At 43.3% G+C, this 25827-nt stretch overlaps 1 protein-coding gene and 6 non-coding genes across 14 annotated transcripts in view; all 7 read left to right on the plus strand.

The window, feature by feature from the left end:
• Nucleotides 1-25827, plus strand: part of LOC138968575 (la-related protein 1B-like) — a 93518-nt gene that overhangs the window by 25418 nt on the left and 42273 nt on the right. For 6 of the 8 annotated variants that reach the window (XM_070341156.1, XM_070341155.1, XM_070341158.1 and 3 more), the window contains 9 exons: nucleotides 4296-4542; nucleotides 5121-5276; nucleotides 8491-8640; nucleotides 9289-9430; nucleotides 12938-13082; nucleotides 22248-22437; nucleotides 22973-23223; nucleotides 24627-24733; nucleotides 25273-25483. In XM_070341156.1, the coding sequence (XP_070197257.1) occupies nucleotides 4296-4542; nucleotides 5121-5276; nucleotides 8491-8640; nucleotides 9289-9430; nucleotides 12938-13082; nucleotides 22248-22437; nucleotides 22973-23223; nucleotides 24627-24733; nucleotides 25273-25483 (1599 nt within the window). The remainder of the gene's footprint in view (nucleotides 1-4295; nucleotides 4543-5120; nucleotides 5277-8490; nucleotides 8641-9288; nucleotides 9431-12937; nucleotides 13083-22247; nucleotides 22438-22972; nucleotides 23224-24626; nucleotides 24734-25272; nucleotides 25484-25827) is intronic. The other 2 variants (XM_070341157.1, XM_070341159.1) reach the window with 2 other exon arrangements.
• Nucleotides 5802-5873, plus strand: LOC138970056 (small nucleolar RNA SNORD57). The gene has a single exon (XR_011456837.1). It is a non-coding gene; the product is annotated as a small nucleolar RNA SNORD57 (small nucleolar RNA).
• On the plus strand, nucleotides 9798-9868 carry LOC138970054 (small nucleolar RNA SNORD57). Its single transcript, XR_011456835.1, has one exon. It is a non-coding gene; the product is annotated as a small nucleolar RNA SNORD57 (small nucleolar RNA).
• On the plus strand, nucleotides 10713-10783 carry LOC138970053 (small nucleolar RNA SNORD57). The gene has a single exon (XR_011456834.1). It is a non-coding gene; the product is annotated as a small nucleolar RNA SNORD57 (small nucleolar RNA).
• Nucleotides 11271-11341, plus strand: LOC138970055 (small nucleolar RNA SNORD57). Its single transcript, XR_011456836.1, has one exon. It is a non-coding gene; the product is annotated as a small nucleolar RNA SNORD57 (small nucleolar RNA).
• LOC138970052 (small nucleolar RNA SNORD57) lies at nucleotides 11825-11895 on the plus strand. Its single transcript, XR_011456833.1, has one exon. It is a non-coding gene; the product is annotated as a small nucleolar RNA SNORD57 (small nucleolar RNA).
• LOC138970057 (small nucleolar RNA SNORD57) lies at nucleotides 12479-12550 on the plus strand. The gene has a single exon (XR_011456838.1). It is a non-coding gene; the product is annotated as a small nucleolar RNA SNORD57 (small nucleolar RNA).

Raw genomic sequence — 25827 nt, forward strand, 5'->3', positions numbered from 1 at the left:
CGTCCGTCCGGACGTCCGGAAAACTTTAACGTTGGATATTTCTTGGACACTATTCAGTCTATCAGTACCAAATTTGGCAAGATGGTGTATGATGACAAGGCCCCAAAAAACATACATAGCATCTTGACCTTGCTTCAAGGTCAATGTCGCAGGGGCCATAAATGTTGCCTAAAAAACAGCTATTTTTCACATTTTTCCCATTTTCTCTGAAGTTTTTGAGATTCAATACCTCACCTATATATGATATATAGGGCAAAGTAAGCCCCATCTTTTGATACCAGTTTGGTTTACCTTGCTTCAAGGTCAAGGTCACAGGAGCTCTTCAAAGTTGGATTGTATACATATTTTGAAGTGACCTTGACCCTGAACTATGGAAGATAACTGTTTCAAACTTAAAAATTATGTGGGGCACATGTTATGCTTTCATCATGAGACACATTTGGTCACATATGATCAAGGTCAAGGTCACTTTGACCCTTATGAAATGTGACCAAAATAAGGTAGTGAACCATTAAAAGTGACCATATCTCATGGTAGAAAGAGCCAATAAGCACCATTGTACTTCCTGTGTCTTGAATTAACAGCTTTGTGTTGCATGACCTTGGATGACCTTGACCTTGGGTCAAGGTCACATGTATTTTGGTAGGAAAAATGTGTAAAGCATGTGAGTCGTATGGGCTTTGCCCTTCTTGTTCACATTTTCTCTGAAGTTTTTGAGATTCAATACCTCACCTATATATGATATATAGGGCAAAGTAAACCCCATCTTTTGATACCAGTTTGGTTTACCTTGCTTCAAGGTCAAGGTCACAGGAGCTCTTCAAAGTTGGATTGTATACATATTTTGAAGTGACCTTGACCCTGAACTATGGAAGATAACTGTTTCAAACTTAAAAATTATGTGGGGCACATGTTATGCTTTCATCATGAGACACATTTGGTCACATATGATCAAGGTCAAGGTCGCTTTGACCCTTATGAAATGTGACCAAAATAAGGTAGTGAACCACTAAAAGTGACCATATCTCATGGTAGAAAGAGCCAATAAGCACCATTGTACTTCCTATGTCTTGAATTAACAGCTTTGTGTTGCATGACCTTGGATGACCTTGACCTTGGGTCAAGGTCATGTATTTTGGTAGGAAAAATGTGTAAAGCAGTTCTTAGTGTATGATGTCGTTGCTAGGTTTAGTTATTTGACCTTGACCCTGAAGGTCAAGGTCATGTAAAGGTCAAGGTCAAGCATGTGAGTCGTATGGGCTTTGCCCTTCTTGTTTTTCCTTGCTTTCCTTTGTGACATTGTGGGCTTGCCTCAGTGTTTCTATGGATACAAGGGCTTGCCTCAGTGTTTCTATGGATACAAGGGCTTGCCTCAGTGTTTCTATGGATACAAGGGCTTGCCTCAGTGTTTCTATGGATACAAGGGAAATCAACTCTTCCACAACCCATAATGATAAAAACGTCAGACTGTTATTTCTGAACATCTTCTATGGATTAGCTTGAGAGAAAAAAATGAGATGAAGGCTAAAAGGCCATTCTTTCAAGTTTCATTTGATGATTAAATCAAATGTGTGGTATGTTACCAAACTATGTACAAAAAAACACCACTGGGAGGTCTGAGCTGTAAGGGTTCAAGCTAATGGTTCCATGCATCCGTTGCTACATTGTTGGTTTTTATCCTGGTGTATTGTGTAACTGGTTCTGGATATAACATATTTATTCCTTTTCACCCCCTTTTTAAAAAAAAAACATGGATCTAAACAAATTTAGGAACATTTTTCCCGGGGAATGAAAGAATATTTTGGTTTGAATTACACACTGGTTCATGTATACAATACACATATGTATAGTATTGCCCGAGATAGCATAGAGGCAGATGTGCGAATAGATGTGTAGAAAATGCTACAGTAAACACCTTTGGCCACTCTAAAAATTCAACAACAAAAATTGTTACACTTGAGGCTTCAGGTGTTGGCAGGTCTGCCCATAATGACATATGTGCATCCAGAGGCACATAGGCTTGCACATTAACATTTAGATGAGAGTGCAGACGGTGTCACACCCTGAGGGGGAAAGGTTTTCGTACACGAAGTAAATTCTGAAGTTGAGCAGTCGTCTTATAAAATAGTAATCAGAAGGATGTTTGCTTAAAGTTAAAGCCTTAGTTTAACCTTTCTTCTTTTTCTTTGGTGGGTAAGCTCGGGTCATAAAAAAATATCTCAAGGGAGTTTTAGCAGAAAACCTAAAAGGTACATCACGCAACATATATTATAATTTTATTTGGTGTTAAAAAAATTCTAGGAGTGTGGGGGGTGTTTAAGATTATAGGCCTAACAGTTTACAATTTCATAATCTCATGCCTGACATTTTAAAATTCTTATAATATTGGTTTAACTTTAAGTCTGTAGGGCAAGTAGGATTAAGTTGGTTTTCATGCTTTGAGTTTGAGTGTTTGCACTTGTTTGCAGTGATATTATTGAATGAGAGTTGTTGTTTTTCCGCAAGTAGGCATTACTGCAGTTAAGAGTTGAAAAGTATTGTGCTGAACAGTAGTGTAGGGCAAAGAGGAAGAAAAAAACACTGGATTAGTTATGTCCACCCAACATCATAACACTTACCTTGAGGGCTCGTTTGTAACCCTGGTGGGATCATCATCTCCGACAGATTTAATGCACTGGGATTGTTAGCAATATGGGTTTCTGTTAGTGTTACTTGAATGGATTGGGCACTGAGATCTATTATTGTATTAACCTTTTATATTAACTTGCAGGCAATATTTTTCTGTGGGACTGAGTGGATGGGTGTTTTGAGTGAATTTGCATTTGAATAGCGAGTATTTTTTTTTCTGTAGTGTCTTAGCTTCAGCACAGGATGCCTGGCACATGTTGCAGTCTTCAGACCTAAGCTACTTTCTAGGCGAAATATTCTATGTAGGATTTGCCTTGTTTATTTTTCTGTTTTATATACTTAGTGCTAGAGCTAAGTCTTAAACTGACCCTACTTTTTCTGCATTCAGTAATACATGTAGTTGAAAGTTTAAAGGTCCTTGTCTACATTTTTATACCGAAATCGCCATTTGACCATTAAAATGCAGTCTATTATCTACAAATATCAACAATACACCCCCTTTCGATCAGGAAAGACGAAGCCAGTTTAGCCGTTTGAAAATTCATTGTAGTATTCCAGCGTAGTACTCATAGTAGGATATCCTTATTTGGAAAATACCAAGCGCAAAACTCCTCTCAAATCCCGTGCATTTCGTGCGTTTAAAAAAAAGCGTGGACAGCGCTCCAGTGTCAAACTGTTGCTGCACTTGTTTGGGCGTGGCTTTAAGCATAGTGACATGTATTTGATTGGTCAGTATTTTTAGGCAAAGCACATGTTCTCAGCAAACAGAAAACAAAATATTGGAAGCGTGAGTCACGCTACCCAAAAATAAAATGTTTTTTTACATATTTTTTTTTTCTATAACTTTTTTCCCCACGGTTCATTCATCATTTGACATAACTTTTTAGCGAAATCTAACCATAAGATTATTGAAAAAAAGCAAAAATGTAGACGACCACCTTTAAGTTCTTACAGTCTCTGCACATGTTCTATTTAGAGAAGGATATAATTTGCTTCATAAATAAGGTATCACAGGCAAAAGTACATGTAGTCAGCTTCATGCAATTTCCACTGCCAACTACAAGCATAAGCATAGTTTTGTATACCAGATTTGGCAAGTAATGCACTCAAAAAAGTAAGATCTTTAAATATTGTGCGTTTTAAAAATGGGGCAGAAAATAGTGTAGTAAAATTAAACGGTTAAACTTCATGAATTTATTTGTTATGGTCTGAAAACTTAAAGCTGAGGTCAGCTGAATAGTGAGAGAGTTTGTGAGAGCTTGAGGGGTAGGTTTGTGTGTGCGTGTGCACATTTCTAATATGGAATGCATTTGATGTAGAGATCATGTCTCTCCTTAGCTGTTTCTTTCCATGTAGATGTCATTATTTGTCCATAGCAGTTTGTTTGTAAGGTTGCTGGTGTATCTGGTCTTGCAACCCTTTTATTAGCTGATCATATTGACATATAGATTTAGTTTAACAATAACAATAACAGCACAATAAAGTGCTGTTATTGTTATTGTTATTATTGTTTGGTCTCGTGGTAGCCTGGAAATATTTTTTACAAAGTGATCCACCTTTGTAGTTTTTTTTTTCTTGCATCCCCCGGAGCTTGCTCTATTCTCTGGCTATTTTTCACAAACATTATGCCAACAAGGTATTCATTTTGAAAGGTTTACAAATTGCAGCAGACTCAGAACTCCAAAAAGGCAGGAATCAAGTCGATGCAGTCTCCGGGCGGAAAGAACGCCACACTGAACGAACCCCAGCAACCGAGTGTGGAGGTGAAGGGCAGCCAATCAGCGACAAGCACACAGTCCAACGCCTCGGCCACTTCACACAGCGACTCGGGTGGTGACGATTCCGCCAAGGAGAATAAAGAGAACAGCGCTGATGAGAATCAGCAGACGCCAAAAGCCAAGAAAGGTCGGTTTGGTAAGAGCAATATTTGACTCGGAACAAGTCAAGACGTGTGAATTGTTTCGCAGTGTGGGTGCTTGCTTGCTTCTGTCTTCTTGACAGCATTTTGCCGGGACAGCTTCTGAAAGTTTGTATGGCAAACTTGTGAAGAAACCATGGGATATTCTAACATCTTTGTAGCATCTTTTGTATGATTTGGTTACAATGTCATGGATAAAGCTGTATAACAGTGAGAATGTATGCATGGGAACAAAACGGTTCCCAGCAAAACATGTTATGCGTGTTAAATCTTATATTCTAACATTTTTGCATAGTTTGAACAGATTTGTTTCATTTCTCATTGGTTAAAATTTTGTTTGGTTTTAGTTAGGGATTAATTCTGTAAAAAATATTTGTGTGCAACAGGTGTATCTGCTCAAATATCATTGTCACATTCATTTTTGCTGCGTTTTTGATATTTTGTTCATACGGTGCTTGGGTGCAATGAGAAGAGATACTTCTGAACGAACAAATCAAGAAGTCTACACATAAAAAAAAACCATATATCCAGTTTTGATTCCAATAAGAGAAACATTATTTTTACATGACACCAGGCTCCAGGCAGAAGTGGGTACCACTGGAGATCGAGCACCCCAAGGGTCATCGTGGACGCCGCAGTCGCAGCGCTGGCAGACGACATTCTCCGCCTCCCGGGCGCAGAGACCCTCGCAGAGCTGGCGAGCATGGCAAGGATCATGGAGACAGGAGAGGTAAGCGCGGGGAGTTGCTCTATCCTTGTGTGCAAATGTATGGTTAAAAATTTGTGTGCATGTTAAAGGCCAACATCGATCGCAGTCGCTACAGATGTAGCTCTGTAATATATCCGGTGTTGCTGGCAATGTTAAATTTATGTCTGTGGCCCTCTGCTATAGCAAGGCTTTGTCTCCTGGAGATGTAGGTTCGACTTTAAAGATCCAGAGTTTCACACAAAAAGTCTGGGGACTTTAAAATACTCGAGTACTTAAAGTGTTCACCCATGAGGACTGCATAATTCTGCCCACGCGGTAGTAGGATGACCCCTACCGTAGACTATGAGGGTTTAAAAAAAGCTCATGGTCGCAAAAAAGAGTGAAGTGTGTTTATGTGCGTGCGTGCGTTTCAGCATAAAAGCGTCCTACAATCTAAGTAATATCATGCTTAACTTGTATGTGTGCCTCGCTGGCCAGCCGACTGTGCAGGGGAACAGTGACAAAGAATCGGCGCTTTTCGGTTAAGAAAATGCTAGATCTTGCGATTCCAGGTGATGTTAACATTTTGCCTGATATCTGTGAAGGCAAAACTTTATACTGATTTAATGAGGCTGATGGAATCGAATCGTTAGTTAACATAATTATGGTATGTTAGGACGTTGACTTGTGCACTTTTTATCTGGTTGTCACTGTAGTGTAAGGTCTGTAGACAAACATTTGTTCCAGTGGCATGTCAGGGTTCGTGGACATTTTTTCATGTCATGAAAATGTCACCTGTTGTCATTGTTGTGTGCATGTGTATGTCTGCAAGTGTGCGTGCATGATTTTGTGTTTGAGCACAAAGCTACCTAACTTCAGTAATCTATATTGTTAAAAGGCTTCTGCCTTTTGACCACTTATAACTCTGGTGTTTATTGGCTGATTTTCTGCAGTACAGACACCAACTATCAACATCATTTTAACTGAGAACTGCTAGATCTTGCGATTCCAGGTGATGTTAACAGTTTGCCGGATATATCTGTGAAGGGATTTTGACTTTAGTAATGAGGCTGATGGAATCAAAGTGTTAGTTGACATATGGTAAGCTAGGGCATTGACGATGAACTATAAACTATTTATCTGGTTGTCACTGTAAGGCTCCCACACACATGTTTTTGGTTACATGGCCCAAAAAGTAAGGTTAGGATGATTTTAAGAAAATAAAAAATTCTTTCTTTTATTAACCCAAGCGTATGTTCGCCTGTGACAAGAGGTTGTCTTTACTAGAGGAGGATTTGCCTTCTAAAAAAAAATCTGTATCAAGTTACTCTTCTTGTGCTCTTCCATTCCGTTTGACAAGCAATTTTTAACAAGCGTTCAGAATATCAGCAAGATAACAGATACACTAGAATACAAACATATACTAGAAATGTCAGTTGCCCCAATATTTTGAAAACATCACCTTTGTTGTGCGAGTGTGCGTGCGTGTGTGTGTGTGTGTTTCAGCATAAAGCTACCTAATCTCAGTAATGTAACAAGTGTGCGGGGATGTAGCTCAGTCGGTAGCGCGCTGGATTTGTATCCAGTTGGCCGCTGTCAGCGTGAGTTCGTCCCCACGTTCGGCGAGAGATTTATTTCTCAGAGTCAACTTTGTGTGCAGACTCTCCTCGGTGTCCGAACACCCCCGTGTGTACACACAAGCACAAGACCAAGTGCACACGAAAAAGATCCTGTAATCCATGTCAGAGTTCGGTGGGTTATAGAAACACGAAAATACCCAGCATGCTTCCTCCGAAAACGGCGTATGGCTGCCTAAATGGCGGGGTAAAAAACGGTCATACACGTAAAATTCCACTCGTGCAAAAAACACGAGTGTACGTGGGAGTTTCAGCCCACGAACGCAGAAGAAGAAGAAGAAGAAGTAATGTAACATTAGATTGGTATGTGTGCCTGTGGTAGCCAAACGTGCAGATGTACAGACACCAACTATCAGCATCATGTTTAAGTGAGAAATGATAGACCTTGCGATTCCAGGCGATGTTAACCTTTTGCCTGATATCTGTGAAAGCAAAACTTTAAGCTGATTTAATGAAGCTGATGGAATCCAAATGTTAGTTTAACACGTGGTGTGTGTACCACCTTGACCACTAACACTCTGAATATAGTTTTAACATAGCCTACTAATCTAAGTTTCTCAACTCCAGAGATCATTCTGGAGATCTTCAGATAACACCAGATTGCATGGTTTTGCACTATTTTTGTGAAAAGGAAAAATAGAAATAATAATTCAAGGGAGCGTGCTTTCATGCTTCCTTTTTACATTTAGTCAAGTTTTGACTAAATGTTTTAACATAGAGGGGGAATCGAGATGAGGGTCGTTGTGTGTGTGTGTGTGTGTGTGTGTGTGTGTGTGTGTGTGTGTGTGAATAGATCAGTTCCGAGAAAACTACTGGACCGATCTTCATGAAACTTCACATGAGAGTTCCTGAGTTCCCAGACCATTTTTTCTTTTTGCAGGCAAATGTCTTCGAGTTCGATGACGTCATATCCGGTGTTAAGTGAAACTTGAGGCGGCACTGTCAAACCCTCATTTTTGAACCAAATTGGTTGAAATTTTGGTCAAGTAATCTTCGACGAAGCCCGGACTTTGGTATTGCATTTCAGCGTTGAGGCTTAAAAATTAATTAATTAGTTTGCTCATTAAAGTTGTCATTAAAATGAAATTTTCGCAAACAGATTTAAAATTGATTGCAGCGTATTCTTCATCAAATTCTGAATCTAAAAATATATACACATGTTATGTTTACTCTTTAATGTGATCACAATTAACGAAAATAGGTTAATTAGTAGGAAATCGATCCAAAAATGATTTCATCTTATTCTTTATCATTTCCTGATTCCAGAAACATATAAATATATGTTGTATTTAAAACAAGCTCAGAAAGTTAACAAGAATACAGAAAACCGCGATTTCCTACTTAGCGCAATACGCTACCGCGCTATTCTGGATTGTCAATTTCACTTCGTGTTGCACGGGATAAGTGTTGCGGGGTGTTATGACTTGGTGAAAAAATGCAGTGCGTTCAGTTTCATTAACTGTGAGTTTGGTAGCTTGACTAAATGTAGTAATTTTGCCTTACGCGACTTGTTTATTTTTTATTTTTTAGAATTTTACGATAATGCATGATTGCATTGTATTGATTTGCATTGCGTTGTATTGTATTGCATTGAGTCATGCATTTTGTTCCTTCCAAAGGTATCGGGTCAGACTCGGCCAACTGGCGAGACAACATGGGTCCCCTCAGCTCCAGCAGTGACGGCAATCCTCGAGGAGGCTTTGCTCCCCGTGGCCAGCGCAGAGGACGAGGGAGAGGGGGGAGAGGTGGAGGGGGGCGTGGAAGAGGAGGTAAGTCTAGTGATGAAGAGCAGAACAACTTTCTCGCAGTGGGTCTCTGTGTGGTACACTTTGTCGGACCTAAACAAATCTGTGGGGGAAAAAAACAAGTTTAAAAAAGGAGGGAGTCACGAAATAGAAGTAAATTTACAGAGGTTATGAAAAAAAAAATGGAAAAGCAAGGTGTTAAGATGGGGGAAGTGTTGAATTTGTCTTCAAGAAGGGGTTCCACTACATGTGCAAGTTTCATTTGCCAAACTTGTTTTGCCTTGAAGTCAAGTGAAATGTGATGGTCGATTGCTGTAAATAACAAAGGCTGCACAGAATGAGATGTCAACACTGCTGATGCAGTCTTGGCGACATCCTAAAAAAAGTGTTCAAAGCTATTTTTAGTAGCCTTGAACCTCAACAATTTAGCCAGTAATTTTTTGTAATATGTGCAGTACAAAACTTCAATCTTTTTGTGTGCTAGACAACAAAAGTCAAACATGATAATTAGCAGCTGATCTGGGAAGTATAAATCCAGTAACACTGATTGCTATACTTTCTTGCAAGAATGCACACATAGCATGTGTGTGGTATTATGTGAAGCATTATGTGTGCTGTATGGGGTTTGAGTAGTTTGCATGCATTCATTGCAAGTCATTTTCATCTGTGCAGACGGAGTTCTTGGAGATGCACTGGCAGGATTTGACCCTGCTGCCCCCTTCTTCAAACCACCGGCTCTTTTCCCCGCGGGCACCGTCTACTTTCAGCCCAGTGTGCCCGAGGAGAGTCTTCGCAAATTTGTCATGCAGCAGATGTGAGTTTGTCTTACTAGTTTTGTGTTTCATGTTTGATGTAGCAAATTCTTTCTCTTGGTAAAACATCTTTGAAATCAAAGAAAAGCTCATTAAGCAAAATGTAAAGTATGAAAAAGAGAATAATATGTTTGAATAAAAGAAGAGAAAACAAGCAATGAAGCGCATTGTCAGAACGCACCCCAGTATTCCCTAATCACTTTTCTCAATCCTATGCCTGCAATTGTCTCCAGGTTTGTTTCGGTGTACTATGAGATCAGAACGCCATGAAAGATGGAGACTATTCAGCTTTTTTTGTGGACAGGGAATGAAAGAGCTGCAGAAAGAAGATTGAAAACACCTGGCTAAAAATTAAAGATATTCTGAGGTCCCAGATGATGTTAACCTTTTCTGCCTGATTTCTGTGAGGGCAAAATAAACTGATTTAATGAGGCTGATGGGATCACTGTAAAACAACTCTGCTGTATATCTGAAAAGAAGGCAGAGCCGTTTCTCTGTTGTAAAACTTGACAGAAAAAAAAGAGACTATTGGATCTCAAAGAGACAGTCTTAAAATGGAGATAACTTGCAGACATCATGAAGAAAACATTGGATACACCAAGGAAGGAACACAATACATGATCACTTTTCTCAAGTACCATGCCTGCAATTGTCTAGAGGTTTGTTTTGATGTACTATTAAATCAGCACGCCATGACAGATGGAGACCTTTTAGCTCTTTTTTTGTAACAGGGAATACAATGTAATAAAGTGGCAGAACCAAGATAGAAAACATCTGGTAGCATAGAGAAAGGCTAAACATTATAGATACTCTTGAGGTCCCAGATGATGCTAAAACGCTCTGCCTAATTTCTGTGAGGGCAAAATAAACTGATTTAATGAGGCTGATGGGATCACTATAAAACAACACTGCTATATGTCTGAAAAGAAGGCAGAGTCGTTTATCTGTTTTAAAACGTGATAGAAAAGCTGAGAAAATGGGATTTTAATGAGAGGGTGAGAAGACAAGGTTGGGATTTGAAAGACAAGCTGAGAAAATTTGATCTCAGGGAGTCCAGTGCCTTAAAATGGAGATAATTTACAGACATCATGAAGAAAACATTGGATAAAACAAGGAAGGAACACAATAACATGATATGAAAGAGAACAGAGTGATGGGGGCACTGGAGGGTGTCTCCAGGTTTGTTACAGTGTACTATTAGATCAGTACGCCATAAAGTCTAGTGACTTTTGTAAACACATGGTAAGCACAGAGAAAGGCTACAAATTACGTTTATTCTGAGGTCCCAGATGATGTTAAAACTTTCTGCCTGATTTTTGTGAGTGCAAAATAAACTGATTTAATGAGGCTGATGGGATCACTATAAAACAACACTGCTGCTATATCTGAGTAGAATGCAGAGCCGTTTCTCTACAACAAGGATGGGATTGGAAAGACAGATGAGAAAAGTGGATGTGGAGTAGACCAAGTCTTATGATGGATGAGAAAAGTGGATGTGGAGTAGACCAAGTCTTATGATGGAGATAACTTACGGACGAAGGCATTTTTCTGCCGAAATGATGAAAAAGAAAAATGTTACCTGGTTACTGATGTGTCAACTTACGGACATCATGAAGAAAACATTGGATACATCAAGGAAGGAACACAATACATGATCACTTTTCTCAAGTACCATGCCTGCAATTGTCTCGAGGATTGTTTTGATGCACTATTAGATCAGCACACCAAGAAAGATGGAGACTTTCAGCTTTTTTTTCAACAGGGAAAATAGAGCAGCAAAAAGAAGATTGTAAACACACGGTTAGCACAGAGAAAGGCAAACAATTATGGATATTCTGAGGTCCCAGATGATGTTAACGCTTTCTGCCTGATTTCTGTGAGGGCTAAATAAACTGATTTAATGAGGCTGATGGGATCACTATGAGTATGAGCCAACTCTGCTATATCCGACTACAATGCGGAGCAGTTTCTCTGTTTTAAAACTTCACAGAAAAGCTGAGGATTTTTGTCAGAACCAAGTCGATTGAAAATCAAAGAAAAGCTCCTAAAACAAAATAGAAAGTTTGAAAAAGAGAATATGTTTGAAAAGAGAATATGTTTGAAAAGAGAATATGTTTGAAAGGAGAATATGTTTGAAAAGAGAATATGTTTGAAAAAGAGAATATGTTTGAAAAGAGAATATGTTTGAAAAGAGAAGAGTAAACAAGCAAAGACTAGTGCATTCTGAACGTGTAGTGTTGTACATTTACCATGCTGCGCATTGTCCCTAACCTAAAAATGTTTTTTTAGCTTTTATGCTTTTTTTGTTTTTAACAGGGAATAAAAGAGCGACAGAAACAAGATTGAAAATACCTGATAGCAAAGAGCAAGGCTAAAAATTATTGATATTCAGAGGTCCCAGATGATGTTAAAACTTTCTGCCTGATTTCTGTGAGGGCAAAATAAACTGATTTAATGAGGCTGATGGGATCACTGTGAACCAACTCTGCTGTATCTGAATACAATGCAGAGCACTTTCTCTTTCTTAAAACTTTCTTGTTTTTGGCAAGACCTAACTGAATCAGGAAGGGCAATAGTAAAAGTCTGCAGCAAGTCTCTTGTAAATCACTGAGGAATCGAGCAGAGATTTCAAGTCGCTACTAAATCTGAACTAAATTGCCAAGACCATTCAGTTTACATACCAAAATTTTCGCTGACTTAGTCTCAGCGACTTCAAACCAACTAAAGTTGATGGAAAATTGGTTGGAAGTCTGTCATGTGAACAGCACGTTAGGGATGCATGATGGAGGGATAAATATTCTGTTTTTGAAACATAAAAAAATTAAAACCATGCATTGAACACTTATGGTATATAATAACACTTCTATTTGGCATTGGATCTTAGGCCTCGCTTGTTTCTGATCTTCTCATAGTTTGGTTTTCTGCATTTATGTTGGTATGTCCTACAGCATGTTTTTGTGACACAATTATCAACTATAACACGATGTGAGATGATGAGATATTAAAAAGAGGTTGGTAGGAAAAAAGAACCAATTTGAGCAAAGTGAGATCCCAAGTGATGTTAACTTTTTGCCTAATATCCATGAGGGCAAAATGATAAACTGATTTAATGAGTCTGATGGGATCACACTTTGATATGCAATGAGTGCAGCTGTGAGATTTATTCTCTAGATATGTTCATGTGCAGTACATGCAAGTGGTACAACTTGCAGCATTTATTGATCAGAGAAATTGATACACAGTTAATGTACAGTATTTGTTCAGACTTTTTTTCTCTCCTTTTGTTACAGTGAGTCTTACTTCATCGGTTGAAAATTCGTTCAAGAAGTTATCTCATTTTTGCCATGAAAACATGTTGTAATGGAAAATATTGCGCTAACTTTTTTTGCAGCGACTATCACTTCATCAGTTCAAAACTTAGCGAGAGATTAATATATGTTTTCTTAAAGTTGTATCATTTAAGCGATGACAATGTCCGTATTGAATTTCTTGTGCTGATTTGTCTGCAGTGAGTATTACTTCAGCGATGAGAACTTGGCGAGAGATTTCTTTCTGCGGAGGAGGATGACGCCTGACGGCTGGATTCCTATCAGCTTGATATCCACCTTCAACCGCGTCAAGAACTTGACCATGAGCGTGCAAGTTATAATAGAGGTCAGTTTTTGTTTTACTCATCAGACGGTCCTGCAGAGTCAAATAGGTTGAAAGGGCATTAAAAACTGAGAACTTAATAAAGGCTCATTAGGGAATTCATGCATTGTTGAAGTTGGCCTGCTTGGATACGCACATGGCAAAACCGAAAGATTAGCATACACTTGCCTGATGACCTATTTTGTAGACGATAATTTATCTCATGATAATGTCATGCTTCTTTGAACATTCCTAGGTTCCTTTAAACAGTATTTTATTCATAAACAGACACATGATAATATAACAAAATCATTAAGAAGGAGCACAACAAGTTTAAAACTTATGGTAAGTGCTCACATAAACATTCCTGAAATTTCATGGCGGATTATGATCAATGCGACACATTTTTGACTCACATGCGAAGCAAAAGTAAGTCTATGTACTCACCCGAGTCGTCCGTCCGTCCGTCCGTCCGGACGTCCGGAAAACTTTAACGTTGGATATTTCTTGGACACTATTCAGTCTATCAGTACCAAATTTGGCAAGATGGTGTATGATGACAAGGCCCCAAAAAACATACATAGCATCTTGACCTTGCTTCAAGGTCAAGGTCGCAGGGGCCATAAATGTTGCCTAAAAAACAGCTATTTTTCACATTTTTCCCATTTTCTCTGAAGTTTTTGAGATTCAATACCTCACCTATATATGATATATAGGGCAAAGTAAGCCCCACCTTTTGATACCAGTTTGGTTTACCTTGCTTCAAGGTCAAGGCCACAGGAGCTCTTCAAAGTTGGATTGTATACATATTTTGAAGTGACCTTGACCCTGAACTATGGAAGATAACTGTTTCAAACTTAAAAATTATGTGGGGCACATGTTATGCTTTCATCATGAGACACATTTGGTCACATATGATCAAGGTCAAGGTCACTTTGACCCTTATGAAATGTGACCAAAATAAGGTAGTGAACCACTAAAAGTGACCATATCTCATGGTAGAAAGAGCCAATAAGCACCATTGTACTTCCTATGTCTTGAATTAAATTACATATTCTTACTCCCAATCACATATTGCATTTGACTACGTCTGAGATGCTAGGTACTGAAAACGCTTACCCATCTAACACAACAAGGGGAAGCAAACCCATCACCAAAAAGGCAAACGTAGCCATGGTAACGAGAGGGTATCCCGGGAGTTACCTCCCCTCTAGTGGATACCACGTCACTTCCTACCACAACACGTGGCAACCCATACGATTTTCAGCGTCTCATGAGAGAGGTTGTTGAAATTTTCGCTCCGTGGCTGCCAGGTGTGAGTTCCTCACAGGCCGGCCACGTTACTCGTCTTTCACCCGTGCGGGCTTCTTTTGGTGAGCCCGTTCTTGTTTGTTTCTACCAACGTTTTTGCTATGTTTAGTTACTGACGTTTTCGTCCTTTGGGACATGTTTGTCAGTGACTTTGTGCGTTTTCGCCATTTTGTATTCTGGTCAGTGTGTTGACTGTGACATTTTGGTGTGTTAGCCTCCGCTTGTCTACTCTAGTAGTTTGCAAGCGTGGTGTTTGTGGTTCTTTAAACATTGTGTGTTACTGAGCTTTCTGTCCGTTCGGACTTGTGTTTGTCCCCCGCAGTGGGGCACTGCGGTTATGAAATTAAAGGCCCCTCCTGTTTTTGGAACCGCAGGAGCTTTCTAGTTTGCTGTTAGGTAGATTTTTGGTTCCTCTTTCCTGTCATGCTCTCTTTTTCTTCATGAATTCTTTTCTTTTTTCTGCCTTCTTGCTCATTCACCTGTATTTTTTCCAAAAATCTCTTCTCTTGCCGCTTGTCTCGCGATTCATGTATAGTTTAATCTGTTAGTGTTCTGATGTAAGTCCAGCAGTAGATAGGTTAAGCCTATTTTAACATACTGGAAACTGGTAATCTTCCAGTAGGTATTAATTTAGTTTTACTAAAGCCTGCTGGGACACAAGTAATGGGTTAGTGCATTTGTAAACAGGAATCGCTTGACAAGTGGCCCCCTTCATCCCCCCCTTCCTCGTCCTGATATGGCTCTGCGTAGTCGGCTGGACGTTAAGCAACAAATAAACAAACAAACTTGTGTTTGTCAGTAATTTTTCGTGTTGTTCGTTTGTTTGTTGGTCAGCTGGGCTGACCCCGATAAACGGAGAGAATCTTCCGAGTTCGGTCGTAGGCCGCTACTCTTGGTATAGTGCTAGTTCTGTGTGTTCTAGCGTTACTATTGTTCCCTCCTTTGCTCTGGTTGGAGCAGGGGGAGTGTGTGTCCGCTTTGTTTCAGTCCCTCGTTCCAGCGGTCCGCTGATAGTGTACGAGGTTATGCAGCGCTCTGTTGTTTCCGGCAGTGCCGCCCTTCCGTTCTGCGGTGGGGGATGTGCTGTCACTTGCTTACCTGGTCGTGCCTTCCGGTTTCCGGATTTCAGGTTCCTGCCTCAGCGGTTTCCGCCTCCTCAGGTGGACTCTCAAGTAAGTAGAGCTGGTCCGACTGCCCTGGTGAGGCGACGGGACATTCCCTGCTGGGAAACAGCTCACATGGGCAGAGTCACTACCTGCACTCTGCTGGTCGGCCGGCACCACCTTACGAGGCTTGGGTTGGTTGACCAGCAGGGGTGGTTTGCTGTCAGTTGGCACGTTCGCCTGTCTCAGGACCGCGCAACTGTTGACTGGCAGCGGCGACCCTTCCCGGTTTCGGCCGGGATAAACACAGCGGTGGCTTGCCGCCGGCCGACATTTCCGCCTGTCTCAGGACCGCGGAACTTGTTGACTGGCAGCGGCGACCCTTCCCGGTTTCGGCCGGGATAAACACAGCGGTGGCTTGCCGCCGGCCGACATTTCCGCCTGTCTCAGGACCGCGGAACTTGTTGGCTGGCAGCGGCGGCCGTTTCCGGTTTCGGCCGGGATAGACTGGCCTTCGGGTTTTTTTGGCTTCCGGCCTCAGTCTATGCAGTCTTTGTTTCCGCTGTCGGCGGTTTCGGCGGCTGCGTTTCCGGTTTCGGCCGGAAGCATGGGTCCACCTACACACGTACGCTGTAGCGACGTGGTAGGAGGTACCGCAGACTGGCCTCCGGGCTTCATGGCTTCTGGCCTCAGTCTATGCAGTCTCCGTTTCCGCTGTGGTGGTTTCAGCGGCTGCGTTCCCGGTGTTTACTGGGAATATAGGTCCTCCTACACACGTACGCTTATGTGGCGGGGAAGGGGGAACCACAGACTGGCCTCCGGGCTTTATGGCTTCCGGCTTCAGTCTATGCAGTCTTCGTTTCCGCTGTGGCGGTTTCGGCGGCTGCATTTCCGGTTTTTTACTGGAAATATATGTCCACCTACACACGTATGCTTCTGCTGCGGTGTAGGAGGGACCGCAGACTGGCCTCCGGGCTTTATGGCTTCCGGCCTCAGTCTATGCAGTCGTCGTTTCCGCTCTTGTGGTTCCGGCGGCTGCGTTTTCGGTTTCGGCCGGAATTATAGGTCCACCTACACACGTACGCTGCAGCTGCCGTGTATGGCGGGACCGTAGACTGGCCTCCGGGCATGATGGCTTCCAGCCTCAGTCTTTGCAGTCTTTGTTTCCGCGGTGGCGGTTTCGGTGGCTGCGTTTTTGGGTGGTTTGCGGCCAGTTAACAAGAACTCCTGTTGCAGGTTCGGACTTTGTTGACTGGTAGCTGCGGCCGTTTCCGGTTTCGGCCGGGATAAACGGTTCCGGTTTCGGCCGGAAGTATAGGTCCACCTACACACGTACGCGGTAGCGGCGGTGTACGGGGGATCGCAGACTGGCCTTCGGGCTTTATGGCTTCCGGCCTCAGTCTATGCAGTCTTCGTTTCCGCGGTGGCGGTCTCGGCGGCTGCGTTTTCGGTTTTGACTGAAAGCGTAGGTCCACCTACACAGGTTCGCTTTGACGCTCGGTTTTGGGTGGACCACACACTGGCCTTCGGGCTTTCTGGCTTTGGCCTCAGCCTCTGCAGTCTTCGTTTCCGTTGTGACGGTTACGTCGGCTGCTAGCCGGCTTCGGCCGGGTTTGCTGTTCTTCTTCTTGGCAATTCCTTTGGATGGCAGGGAGAAGGCAACAGTGTCTGGCGATAGGCCCTCCTTCACTTGTACGCCCCGTCGTTGGTGGTAGGATGGGCCGCAGACTGGCCTCCTGGCTTTAGGGCTTCCTGCCTCAGCCTACGCAGCCTTTGTTTCCGCTTTCTGTGGTTTCGGCGGCGGCGTTTCCGGCTTCGGTCGGGTATGCTGTTCCTCTCTCTGTCACTTCCGGTGGAACGTCAGAGAGGGAACAATAGCAGTCGGCTTTCAGCACTCTGTGCTTTGGTCAGGGCAGTCGGTGCTTCGCCCGGAGGGCGTTGCACGGCCTCTTGCCCGGGCCTGCGGTCGGAGGGGTGGTCTACTTACCCTTTGCCTCATGGTCAAGGGATGAGTGAGGTCCTTTTCTGGGTTACGGTTTTCCGGTTTCCGGGTATTCCGTTCTTCCTCCCACCGCTGGGTTTATGGCTTCGGTCTTTGTCCTTTTTAGTCCACTCTGAGGTTCAGTTGGTGGTCAGCGAAGGGACATGGTCGGGATTTTCGTCAAGGCTCAAGGCTATTCTTGCAGCTGTGGCGGACGTTACTTCCCGGTACCTTCCTTTTGGGAATATTAAGTCTCTCACCACATGGTCACTCTGTGGCTGTGCTGGGGTTGACCGGAGACTGGCTTCCGGGCTTTTCAGCTTCCGGTCTCAGTCTCAGCAGCCTTAGTTTTCGCATGCTGCGACTTGGTCGGTCGCATTTCTGGCTGTGGCTGGATATACTGTTCCTCTTCTTTCCGGTTGCTTTCTGGGAGAAAGGAACGGCTGCCGCTTTCGGGCGTTCCAGCTCCTCGGCCGGGGTAGTTGTCTCGTCACCTTTCCGGTGGGAGGGGCTTCTGTCCATTCCGTTCCGTCGTCTTGGACGTCATTTGGCTGTTTCTGACTCGCTGTCAGTCAGGGTATCAGCTGGTATGATGTTCTGGTACGCGCGTTTCCGGTTTTCCGGTTATTCGGTGTACTTTTTTCTGCCTCTGGTGGATGTGACTTCGGCATTTTCTTTCGCTCGGCCACTCTTTTTCCGCAGCAGTGTGAGCGGAGATCAGGTGCTTGTTCCTCGCTTCTCTGCCCTTCGGGGTTACGTGTGCCCGCCCTCAGGCGGCGAACAGTTGTTTCAGCCACGGGCTGCTGCTTCTGTCGCACTTCCGGCTGGCCGGAGAGGTGGTTCTCTTACCGGCGTCTCAGTTACGTCAGGGTTTTAGAACAAAGATTGACCTTTGTGGTCATTATTGTCTGTCGCTGGGTCCGACTCTGCCTTTCTCGGCGATCAGACTTGTTCTGGTGTTTCGTCCTAACTTAAGCTGTTCTTGAGTTGGCCTCGGAGGTTACATCCAGTTTTCTGAGGGGGCGTTGTCTTTGGCAATGTAGGTCAGCGGAGTCATCCTTTGTGGCTTACCTTCTCTCTCAGTTTTGGCCAGTCCTCTCCTTCTGGAAGGGGGGAGCTGGCTAATGTTCCTATTTTCTTTCGTTTACCTGCGTACGGCGGGTACTTCGGAATTATGGCTGTCCTACGGACATTATGGCTTTTAGTCTTGACCTGTGCATTTCACAGGTAGCTATGGCATTTCCGGCGCCTGTGTCGGTAGATTTCTAGGCTTTCTGCATCCTCTTTCTGAGGTGAGTCAGTACGACTTCCGTTCGGTCGGGTTTCTTGCTACAGTCACCCTTCTATCACAGGCTACTATGTTTATGGTGTTGGCCCGTTGGCTCAGTGTTTGTCCCTCAGTCTTTCAGACGTGGACAGGCTTTTCGGGCCTTTCGCTCAAACCCAGGAGGGCTCTTGATTTGATCTGGGATATAATTTCCAGTTTTTTCCTGAGAACTCTTTGTCTCGGGAGTCTTTTGGCTGGTCGGCTTCACGCTTTGTCTGGTATGCTTACCAGTCGTGTTTTCGGCTTTGGGTTCTTGATTCGGTTGCAATTACCTACAAGCGGACTGAACTGCGAGCTCTATGGCTTGGGGGGCCATTTTGGTCATGGTTACTGGTCACTCTAGACTTTTGCCCTCTGTGACTCCCGCACTTTCGGGTGCTTATGCTTGTTGCAAGTATCGGCTTCCTCGTACTATCCTTCCCTGCTTTGGCACGAACGGATAGAGGATTTCGGGTTACCATCTCTTTTGAGAGCAGCAGGTCTGCCGTTTACGGCACCCTTCTTTAGCATGCTTTAGGGGTGACGATGTCAAAAGATCGCAGTCAGGGTTTTTCCTGTTGTTTTCTTGTGTCACTTCCTAAGAGTACCTTGATCGTTTCTTGGTTAGTTTGTACTCTAACACAGAGTAGCAGACAGTGTGCTTAGGGGGGGTGAGCGTTTCTTCACGTTCTTGGAACTTTCGGAACGCTTATGCTCTTTTTGAGTTTCTTATCATCGGGTCGGACTCTGGTACGTTGTACTCAGGTCTTTCTCTTTCTTTTTGCGCGGAGTTTGGTCACTCTTCTCTGGAGCTGACCTATTTCGCTCAGTTGTTGTCGGGCTTTGGCATAGCCCTCCAACAAGAAGGGGGGGGGGGGGGGGGGTCAGATTGTCTTCCCCTCCTCTCGGCTCGGGTTAATGTAATCCAGGGCTCTTCTTCCTCCCTGGGCCTCCTTCTTTACGGTCCGGGGAGGAAGGGTTAGGCACAGCTTTCTGAAGGTGTCTTTAGCAAGTTTGGTCTAAGCGACATCCTGGCTGTCTTTCAGGATTTTCTCTGGCCCCTTTCTGGCTTGTTGGCAGGGGGCCAGTTCCTGGTAAGGGTGTTAGAGGGGGTTAGAATTTTTCTTTCCCACCGGGCCCTTCATGCCTTTTTGGGCAGTGGGCCAGTTTCTGGCAGGGTTTCTAATGGGAGTTGAATTTTTTTCTTTCCCACCGCCTTGTTGATGTTATCTGCAATATGTGATTGGGAGTAAGAATATGTAATTTAATATAAAATTTCTAAAGTAAATTTTGATTTGATTAATATACTTACCCCAATCACATAGTGTAGGCCCGCCCGCCTGCCCCGCTTATGGTTTGAGTTTTCTTCAAGTCGTATGAGTTGCCACGTGTTGTGGTAGGAAGTGACGTGGTATCCACTAGAGGGGAGGTAACTCCCGGGATACCCTCTCGTTACCATGGCTACGTTTGCCTTTTTGGTGATGGGTTTGCTTCCCCTTGTTGTGTTAGATGGGTAAGCGTTTTCAGTACCTAGCATCTCAGACGTAGTCAAATGCAATATGTGATTGGGGTAAGTATATTAATCAAATCAAAATTTACTTTAGAAATTTTATATTAACAGCTTTGTGTTGCATGACCTTGGATGACCTTGACCTTGCATGTATTTTGGTAGGAAAAATGTGTAAAGCATGTGAGTCGTATGGGCTTTGCCCTTCTTGTTTGAAAGAGATGAGACAAAAAAACAAAAACAAAATATACATATATATATATAAAAATTTTAAAAAAATAATAAAAAAATTCAAAAAAAAAAAAAGGAAAAAAGAGAAAAGGAGAAAAACAGCAAGGAAAACTTAGTTTGAATTATCGAACACAATCTGTGTCAATACCGAAAACAAAAACAAATACAAAACGAGAACGAAAGACACAACAAAATATCAACAAAAAAAGATGGGCCCCAAGTAATATATTTAGAAAAACCCACACCAACATCGAACTAAGGTGTCCCAAAGCGGTTTGATTTCTCAATATAGCTTTGGACAACAACAAAAATAGCACTATTTTCAAACATGGAAATGTTTGAATCACCTGTCAGGAGTGTGTCAATATTAACAAATTCTGGAGCTAATGTACCGATTGTTGCGGTTCTTGCATCATTAAACAGGGGACATGATAGCAAATAGTGATGAACAGTTTCAGCAAAATAACCACAAGAACATTCCGGGTTGTTTACTAGGTGGCGATTAAACATATCATATTGTAAATCACTCATTCCAAGTCTTAACCTGCAATGCAAAACTTCAGTTTTGCGATTTGGGGAATAGTAATATGGTGGAATTGAAATATCAAAAGCTGTGAAATGTCGCTTGAACAGACCAACAGAATCACATTGTTGTATATTTTCAGGCAACTTATTCCAGAGACTAGTTGCAGAAGGAATAAAAGATGACTTGTACAAATCTGATTTACACTGGGGAGTCTTACGCTCTAGTGGGTGTCTGTGGTGGTAGGGATTTAGGTCAGAAACAAGAGGTGGCAATAAAACGTTGAGGTAATTTGGTACATTGCCGTGGACCATTTTATAATATAACATTAATTTGTGACGGCGTCTTCGCTCTATAAGTGGTATAAAGCCAGATTCTGTATACAATTTTTCGTGTGAAGTGCCTTTAACAGCACCAACAATAATTCGAATGGTTGTATGCACAATACCTATCATTCAGTATTAGGGCAGGAAAAGTTCCCAACATTATTTGATTTGCTGTTCAAAACAGCACAACCAACATTTGTAATAATTGTTTTTGTTTGTTTTTGCAAATTTGGTCTCCAGTAGTAATATTGGAAACAAGGCACATGGATGAAGTATTAGTTTGCTTGAGCTCATTGACGATCATGATCTAGTGCACTCTGTGATGGTGCCATGGACTGGGTGCAACATCTAGTGTATATCTCTCTCCCTCTCTCTCCCTCTCTCTCCCTCCCTCCCTCTCTCCCTCCCTCCCTCTCTCCCTCCCTCCCTCCCTCTCTCTCTCTCTCTCTCTCTCTCTCTCTCTCTCCCTCCCCCCCCCCCCTCTCTCTCTCTCTCCCTCCCCCTCTCTCTCTCTCTCTCCACCTCCCTCTGTCTCTCTCTGTCTAGTTCTCACCCCCCTCTCTCCTTCCACCCCCTCTGTCTCTCCCCCCCCCGTCTATCCCTCTCTCCCCCTGTCTATCTCTCACTACCCCCCCCTCTCCCTCTCACTCCCCCCTCCATCTCTCAATCCCCCACTCTCTGTGTCTGGCTCTCTGTCTCTATCACTCCACCCTTCTCTCCAATCTCACTCCACCCCTCTCTCTCACTCCACCCCTCTCTCTGTCACTCCACCTCTCTTTCCCCCTTCATCTCTCACCCCCGCCCCCCCCTCCCCCTCTCTCTCTCACCCCCCCACCTCTCTCTCTCTCTTTCTCAAGAGTTGCCATAAGCATGTGAATAAAGTAAGGACATTGGTGTGCAGGCGATCAAGGCGAGCAAGGAGCTGGAGAACTCGCCAGACTTGCTGCGAGTACGCCGACTGCACAACCCTGAGCAGTGGCCGCTGCCCCCAGCAGAGGAGGGCATCCCTCAAGTTCCCCCTGTGGCCGTCCACTCCAGTCTCCGTGCAGACGTGCCCGTCTTCATTCCCGGTCAGCGCTACACACTGCCAGGTACGCTGTTTTCTTGTTCCCAGAATAGCTCGCTTGATCAAAAACTCATTGCCTGCCATCAGCTGACTGACTTTTTTATGTTGTCTACTTTCTATTTTGGGGGATAAAATCTGATCAGACTGACATTATTATGTCAAGTTTTCATGTTTGAAATAATAAGTTTAGAACAAGAAGTACAAGAATTTATTCTACAAAATAGCATAAAAGTTATTGGCGTTTGATTTGATTTATAAACGTGTATAAAGTCTAAAACAACTACATCCTCTCGGGTACCTCTGCACTATATGGTACGTCTGCTGCAAATTCTTGAAGTTACGAAATATATTTCTTTTCTTTTCTTTAGTGTTCATTGGCTGAAACTCCCACATGAGCTTCTGTGTAGTGTAGGTGTGCATGTGCGCACTCACTCGCTTTTATGTGCATGTCCCTCTCCCCCCCCCCCCCCCCCCCCCTCCCAACCACCATTTCTTGCAGTCATACTCAATTGATACTGGTGTAAAAAACTAATTCTGGATAAATTTTGTCCATGTTGCAGCGGGACATGAGCATGACAACCAAGGAGATGTTGCAACCAATCAGAAAGAATCCTCCAAAGGGGGAGCACCCAGCGGTGACAAGGAAGACGACTCTCTGGCTGGCCTGGAGCTGAACGCCACGTCCTCCTTGCTATCGTCCTCGGCCCCCGAGCTGAGCGGCGAGTGGCACGAAGTCAGGCGCCGCAAGGCTGCCGCCAAGGAGAAGGAAGAGAGTGAACGTGCCTCCAAAGAGGGCAAAGGGAAAGTTAAGGTGAGGAACGTCTTTGTCTGGTGTGTGTGTGATACAGCGGAACCCCCCTTTTAAGACCACCAAGTTAAGACTCTTTTTTTGTCAGATATCCCTTTTACAACTTCTGTCAATTTACCCCCATTTTAAGACTCATTTTTAAGGTGTGATTTTGTGAGATTTGTGGAGGCCTTAACACTATTGTGACTAGCACTGCCACGGCGTTGACGTCCTGCCAGCCCAAGCTTGCCACCAAGAAACTTACCAAAAATCAGTAACTGTAAAGAAATCTGTCTAGCAAGCTTGAATTAAGTCCAATCACCACCAAATTTTGTGTACTAATTCAAAAATGGATGCCCAGTTCAGTCGTGCTATTTATAAGTTTGTCACGCGATTTGTTTTAGCAAAGGGGGGTGAAAGGGGGATAATTTGTGTTTTTTAACGTTTTTTTGTGTGTGTTTTATTTTCCACTGTTTTTTTTTAAAGTTATTTTTTAACAGAAAGTATTATAAATAATGTTATAACCAAACAAGGTGTAAAACCTATGAATTAGCTGAAATATTGTTAACATTGTACACAGAAATAAGGAGACAGTACAAAGAAAAAAACAAGCAAATCACGCATTCACTCACAGCATCCTGACTCAAATGAAACAAAACTGTAACACTCACCAAATGATGTCTAGGTAATCCATATGGAATATAAGTCACATTTTCACAACAAAGTACCAACTGTACACCTATGAACAATTCCAAAAGGATTTGAAGACTCCAGCCATCCATTGTTATCAGTGCTGCCACGCCCCCATAGCTCCTGCACGATTCCGAGATACATGTTCGTCTAGCAGTATCACCCCCTACCACGTGTAGTTTGCCGACTCGTACTAGCAACAACTGGACTGTTTCTTCCTCAATATCACTGCTATTATCGCTTTCTTGAGGCTAAAACGACACGATGTATCATGATCTACAGGATCCTCAAGATCCAACATCCGGAGAATCTCCTCCCGTGACAAGGCTCGCCTTCGATTAATTTTTTTTGTTCGAAAACACCACGCAAATCTGCACTAATTTGATCAAGCCGGAAGAGAAAACCACGTGTATCAAGGGAAACAACTCAATTTATTGCAATCTTCAAAAACCGGGAAGCAATCACGAGTCTTGTACCTTGTATGACTGGTACTGAAAAATGCGCGTCCCGTCCATGGGCGTGTCAGCGCGGTTACTGATTTATCAGTGTCCCGTCGCGAAAGTGTTAAAAGGGGGGTTCCCCTGTAGAGAGTGAGTGTATGTGTACATGCTTGCATGTGTGCGGTTTTGATACTGACATTAACTGTATCTGACTGCAGACTTTGATTGTGATAAAAAAAGAAAGAAAAGAAACCGAAAGAATCTCGGGCAAAACGTGTTTCTTGTTGTGCTGTGCAGAAGGCGGAGGGGGGCAGGCGAGAGGAGCAGGTGGAGGAGCTGGACTTCATGTTTGACGAGGAGCTGGAGCAGCTGGAGTTTGGACGTCGAAACAATTTTACCGACTGGTATGTGGATGCCTCCATCCTGGTTCTGCCCTTTTCCCTTGTTGTACAGGTCTAGCAATTTGTATTTCCTGGAGAACCAAGCATATTGTGTGCTTGTGTGTGTCGGTGTCTGTCTGTGCGTGTGTGTTTGAATGTGTGTGAAGGCGTGTAGTTGCCTGTGTCTAAAATGGTTGTTTTCAGTTTTCAGCATAAGATATCTCTTGTTGGAAAAGTGTATTAAAATGTTTAGACTTAAGGAGAGTGTTTGAGGCCCTAACCGTGCTTACAGTAAAGACACGCTCCTTCTGTTCACCATTCCAGATCAGTCCAGGTTTTCACATAGGATACAACCATCCTCCCCTTTCTTATGCACAGTACAAAGTTGTTGGCAATAACCCAATTTAGGGTAACACTCAGAGAATCTCAAACGGTCGCTCTTCTTTCAATATTTGACAGCACTTCCTCAGGTCAAGACCATGCCAATTTTTTAAATACATTTTAATTTTTTTAGGGACTAGTGTTTGTGAAAAGAGGTGGAATCTAACTAATTGTCTTGACAGGTCTGATGAATCTGACGACGATCTGGATGACCAGGACGTGGATAAACTGCTGCTCATTACCCAGACACCGCCCTATCTGCGCAAACACCCCGGTGGAGACAGGACAGGCGATCACCAGAAACGCGCCAGGGTTTCCTCTGACATGTTCAAGGTCATCAACGACGGCCTCATATACTATGAGCAAGACTTGTGGAAAGACGACGATTTGATGGTGAGTGAGAGCGCAGGCCGAGAGGGGTCGGGTGGGGTCAGCGGCAGCTTTGAGAATGGTGTCTGTTGGTGGCTGTCTTGCTTGTGAAATGCCTTCAGTAGTGCCTGTCATTAGAAGTTTAAGTTAACCCAATGCCCCCTGAACCGCCCGGCATGGCCCGCCGGAAGTGCCCTATGAAATCCCTGAAACGCCCGGCATGGCCCGCTAAACACTAGGTCACTTACTTTCACTTTCGCTTTGAGCCTTACCCATAAGGCCTTGCGACCGGATGTGATTAATGCACTTCCTTCCGGCTGCTTCATTCTAGCGTTTGCAGAGTTTGAATCGATGCGATAGTGTGTTAG

This window comes from Littorina saxatilis, linkage group LG6, assembly GCF_037325665.1.
Source record: "Littorina saxatilis isolate snail1 linkage group LG6, US_GU_Lsax_2.0, whole genome shotgun sequence".
Taxonomy (NCBI): domain Eukaryota; kingdom Metazoa; phylum Mollusca; class Gastropoda; order Littorinimorpha; family Littorinidae; genus Littorina; species Littorina saxatilis.